The 5,800-nt window shown below is 35.7% G+C and overlaps 1 protein-coding gene across 1 annotated transcript; it reads right to left on the bottom strand.

Moving 5' to 3' along the window:
* Positions 1–2,851: 2,851 nt before the first annotated feature.
* On the bottom strand, positions 2,852–4,580 carry LOC149148072 (protein DMR6-LIKE OXYGENASE 1-like). Its single transcript, XM_089440271.1, has 4 exons — positions 4,212–4,580; positions 3,795–4,042; positions 3,340–3,661; positions 2,852–3,269 (listed from the first exon to the last, which is right to left on the bottom strand). Exons 1-4 carry the CDS (start codon positions 4,461–4,463, stop codon positions 3,009–3,011), a joined length of 1,083 nt encoding a protein of 360 aa, XP_089296397.1. The 5' UTR covers positions 4,464–4,580; the 3' UTR covers positions 2,852–3,008.
* Positions 4,581–5,800: the final 1,220 nt, after the last annotated feature.

Below are 5,800 nucleotides of genomic sequence, written 5' to 3'. Positions count from 1 at the left end.
ACTTTAGATCCCATCTATGTGCTTTGACTCATCAAACACCCAACATGGAAAGCGTTTTCGTTACTTGACAACCGCATCTTTTGTCATTTTCTGATAAATATCATGACCATAGCGAGTAAGCACTTAATCTCTCAAAGTTCTTAATGATGTTGGGGGAGTGTTCCAGAACGTGTGTTTTTGTCGAGTGTTCACTAAGAGAGGATTCCTAGTATATTTTCTCCAAGGCAGGTTTCCTCCGAGGAGATTTTTCACCGAGAAAGGAGATTTCCAGGAAAGGTTTTCCAATGAGAAGAGTTTCCTCATAGATGACATGATAGGAGTGGGCTTGAGTGTGTCTTTTCCCCAAGGAATATTTCGCCAAGAAAGGTTTTCACAAAGATAGCTTTGTTCAAGGTGTGTTTTCTCCAAGGTGACGTGGCAAGCTTAGCAACCTTGTACCTCAGCAATTTAAGAAATTGGTGTCTGAGAGTTTCTTTTGAGGTGTTTCATTCAAGAAAGTTTCCTCGAGGATGATGTGGTCGTGGTGGGTCCAGTGCATGTTGTTGCATGTCATCCGAGAACATGTGGAGAGGGGCCACTGATGCGCTTATGTGAGAATGGGAGTACGAATGGGTCGATAACTAATGCACAGATGCTAAATGGTGATCAGGTGGCTAGCTGGTTAGCCGCGTGGGCACATGTTGGACCACATGGATGTCATGTGGAAAAATTATGTCGTGGCACCAAAAATTAAGTGACCATAATTTTTTATCCGGAGGTCGGATAAGACAAAATTTATATCACCGAATGATATCGAAAAGACAAACACAACAACCTCATCCGTTTGAATTTTTGAGGAAGAGGAAAAGGATCAAAATATTTAAATCCCATTTCCATAACACTATCTTGCATTTTGGGGCAATATAGTAATTTCCCTTTTTCTTCTTTAGTAGGGACTAAGGATGGTAAGGGGTATGTTAGAGGTTCAAATTTTTGTGCAAAACTAGATTTAATTCTATTGAAACTATTGATAAATATAAATTTATGCTAGTAGCAAGAGTTATTTTAAAAGGATCGATAGATTATGATGAACATTTTTCACTAGTAGCTAAAATGATCACCATTAAAACTATGATTTCTGCTCAAAACTAAGCATCATTGGAAGCTAAAACAATTAGATGTTAAGTTACAAATTCAAAATGGAGAAATAAAGGAGGAAGACTATTTTGTTTAACGAAAAGGCTTTGTAAAACAAGGAGAATAACATCATGTTTGTAGGTTTAAAAAAGCACTACACGGACTCAAACCGGCATCGAGGTCTTGGTATGTGAAGATTGATAATTTTTTCTCTCAACGGGGTTTTATTAAAAGTAGAATAGATCAAGATCTCTATATCAATAGGGGTGAAAATTTCCATATTGTGTTGATTTATGTATATGTTGATGATCTTATCATAACAAGAAGTTCTACCACGTTAATTGAAAATATCAAAATGTGTTTTTCACGTGAATTTAATATGAAGTATCTTGGAGAATTGCATTACTTTTTAGGCCTTGAAGTTTGGAGAAATAATGGTAGAACTTTGGTCACACAAATTAAATATACACATGAATTAATCTGGGGATTCAAAATGAATGGATCTAAAAAGATATCTACATCAATGGAACATAATGTTAAACTTAGGAGTGATAATGAAACAAAATAAGTAAAATAAGTAAATGACACATTGTATATACAATTGGTGGGAAATATGAATTACTTAACTATAACAAGGCCAATTATTGCATATTCAATGAGCATACATAGTTAGTTCTGGCTAAGCCACATGAAAGTCCCTCGAAAGCTGCCAAGAGAGTCTTTGATATTTGAGGGAAACTAAATATTTTGGTATTGAGTATGCTTCCATATTACAAGAAATCCACCTCTAGTTATGCATTTAGTATTGGATCCAATATTGTGTCTTAGAGCAGCGAGAAACATCTAACTATTTCTTTGTCTTCCACTAAAGTTTAGTACAAGGCCTTATGTAGTGCAACCATTGAAACAATTTGGCCAAGAAGTAGTTTTGAAGACATGGGAGAAAAACAAAAAGGACCAACGATCATAAGTGTGACAACCAAAGCATTGTCAAACTAGCAAACAACCTAGTCTACCATGTCATATCAAAACACATAGAGACTCAACATCATTTTGTACTAGAAAAATGAAGTCAAAGGAAATTAATCTTATCTATTGTAATACAAATGAAAATGTGACAGACATATTTACTAAGCCTTTAAGAAAAGATAAGTTTATGTTATGTAGAGAAAAGTTGAGTGTACTTCACAATTCATTTATCCATTAAGGGGAGAGTTGGAGATAATGGAGAAATGTTCTAGATTTCGAGTTCTTAAGTGTTATTCTAGAAGTGTTGTTTTTCCTATGTATGTGAGTTATAGCCTTATCATTCAAGTCTTTTGATCCCATCATTATATAATGGAACACTTTCATGTATTTGGCAGGAACACTTTCTTTTTTCAATTTTATGTGATTCTTATTTGTTTAAGTGTTGATCCATCTCAACTTTTAATAAATGGAAAATTAAATCTAATTTGATGTTTGAATTGAAACTTGAATCTACATTTAAATAAAAAATAATTCCCATCCAACTAACTAATTTATATCTTATAAATAAAATTCTCAACTTTTAATAAATCGGAAGTTAAATCTAAGTTGATCATTTAAATCGAAGCTTAAATCTAAATTTAAATAAAAACTAATTCTCATCCCAACTAACTAATTTATATCTTATAAATAAAATTATTATTTATAATTAAGAATATAAAATCCATTCCAAATAAATATACAAATAATTCCGATTCCATGTGCCATACATTTGGATAAAAACTGAAAAGAATTTGGTAAAGGTGAGGCCCTTCCTCGGAATTTGTGTCCATATGCAAAGTGTGAAGCCTACTGGCCATTCAAGTGGATAGGGATATTGTTGATCATGGTTTCCCTAAATAAATCTCAAATCTCAAAAACAAACTTCATTTACTAGTTGGATGTTCGATTTTGAAATGTTGCAACACGTTCTTGCCCTTCACTTCCTGGCCCCAGAAGACTTTCATGAATTCTCCATATTGATATCCTCTGTACAAAGCAGGATGTTGTTCATCAACCAGGGACGGTGCAGAAGCAATGAACGCCTCCTGTGAAGGGCCATAAAACGTAGGAATTGATATACGTGCAGTGGACGCGTTCGTTACTGCTCGATGCTCAACACTCCTGAATCTCCCATTGCTCACTACCTGAAAAATCATTGCCATTAATAATTCCATGGTGAAGGAAAATTATATCAGATAAAATTTTGATAATTACCTGCAGTTGATCTCCCAAATTGATGACAAAGGCGTTAGCTATGGGTTCTACAGAAACCCATTTTCCATTTTTGAGTACTTGCAAGCCATTAACATCGCCTTGCATTAGAACAGTGATGCCACTTCCGTCTGAATGGCCTGTTAAACCAAGGGTAAGATCTGGGTTTGGGCATGGAGGATAGTAATTGACAGTCATACATTGGCTGTGTTTTCCAAAAATACTATTCAAGTAATCAGAGTCCAGCTCTAGAGCTTCAGAAATGGAAGTCAGCAGTCTTAGAACCAGTGCTCTCACTTCTGTGGCATATTTACTTGCAATTTCTCTGTAACAAAGACAGACAAAATAAATTTTCTGTTTTTGTTGAGCTAACTCCTTACCTGTCATTTCAAGGGTTTTATTGAGCTAACTCCTTATCTATCATTTCAAGGGTTTTATGTAAATTTGTAAATGATTACCTGTAAGCTGCAGGCTTTTCAGGCCAAGAGCCTATCACTTCTTCCAGAGGATGACATGGATGCTCCAGATAATCTCTCCAATTAAGGACTTTTTCTTTGCTAATATTGGAGCTTGGTGAAAGCCGAACACTCTGCGTTGGGTCCTCTGAGTAGAGGCATGCTCGGTCTTCCAGAGGCATTTCGAAGAATTCCTTGGCGATTCCCATCATGCTTTTCATGACCGTCTCTGGCACGCCATGGTTCACAATCTGGTACAACAATATATCAGAAAACTATACGCAAACCAAAATACGATGAAGTATTATGCATCTTTGAAAAACAATCCCCAAATATCGTCCTACACTGTTAGGGTTCATCACAACGCTATATTGTAATATAAGAGGTTTGTTGATAAGTGGGATTGAACGGGTTATGTACCTGGAAAAAACCATCCTCCTCACAGGCACGTCGGATTTCTTCGACTACCCTGCTTCTTTTTGGGCCATCCAGGTCTTTGAGGTCTACCACCGGAAAGTTCTCAGAGCAACAACACACCTCAGACATCTGTGGGCGTTCATTGGGCGGCAATATATATCTATCCTGCACTTCACTTTTGTCTATTCCATTGCACAGGAGCTTTTTAATAATTCCATTCAGGTCGCTCTGGATTTCTACTACTTTTGAGGACATCTCTGTGAAGCCTGAACCAGTCTTTCTGTACTAGTACGGTGGACGATTGCAGGTATTGAGAGATTTGAGGGGAACTTATTGTTGTTGAAGAGAACGAATGCTACCAAACGTTCTCTAGCATACAGATTTTCAAGGATTGGTTAGTTAAATAAGCACCCAAATATGATAAGTCAGTCCAAGGGCATTATTATGTTTCTGGGTAACGGCGTTATTATATTTCTGGGAAATGCTTGGTGGAGTTACCATGTAGCCATGTAATACTGTTAAATTGATAGCAAGATCGGATGCAGGAGCATCTTGCCTCAGAAAATTATTGTACATTGGGTTGATGTGGGATGTGATGTTTTAATTTATTTGTATATCTTTTAACAAATTGAGTGAAAAATTTGTGTGAGGTTTTAATTGTATATATTTTCAATTACTAGAGAGTATGAGTGATGATGATAGAGAGTATGAGTGATAATGATAGGCTTGTAAAGATCTCATAGAGATATTAGGTATTGGTAGATATTAGAATAAAGGATTAGTTAAGTAAATTGTGGAGTTAAAGGATTTTTAAGATTAAATTGAGAAATTTATGGAGGAGATCATGGATCTATAATGATGCATAATCTTCTAATTATTCCTATAAGCCTGAGATCAATAAAAGATGTAAAGAAAGGTGTGGTTAAGTAAATTGTGGAGTTAAAGGATTTTTAAGATTAAATTGAGAAATTTATGGAGGAGATCATGGATCTATAATGATGCATAATCTTCTCATTATTCCTATAAGCCTGAGATCAATAAAAGATGTAAAGAAGGGTGTGTGAAAAAAACTAAAAATTTCTATGTAAATATTTTATCAATGAATTATTTTCCGAGTTTATGTGGAGATGTTTTGGTATTATCTTTTATTTTTTTTGTGTAACCTATAGCTAGATTTACAGGTCCAAGAATAGTGTGAAAAGTTGCAGCTTTGCTGCATCAAAGTGGTATCGGAGCCATTGACCGTTATTATATTATTGAATTGTAAAAAAAATGTTGACTGACATCACTGCCTATACGTGGTTGATATTAGCGCAGCACTTGAGAGCGTCGTAATGACCTGCAAGAATGAGTAATGACCTGCAAGAATGAGATGAATTACTGTAGAATAAATATGCAGGTATTGCGAAACCTGTAGGAAAACTGCGTTGAAGATCTGGCTGTGGAGAAACGCGTGGAAACCTGAACTGCGTTGAATATCTCATTGATGGTGGAGATCAAGCCGAAATATAATTTGTAGTTCTTGTGCTTGTGGTGAGTGTGGAGCTGCAATGACCACATGTTTTTTTATGCAGCAAAGGAGTTGTGATGGC

This window comes from Pinus tabuliformis, chromosome 9 (assembly GCF_031772625.1).
Source record: "Pinus tabuliformis cultivar Carrire ecotype Pingquan chromosome 9, CPIR1, whole genome shotgun sequence".
NCBI lineage: Eukaryota > Viridiplantae > Streptophyta > Pinopsida > Pinales > Pinaceae > Pinus > Pinus tabuliformis.
Note: the sequence above shows the minus strand (reverse complement) of the source record. Positions and strands in the feature narration are given on the sequence as shown.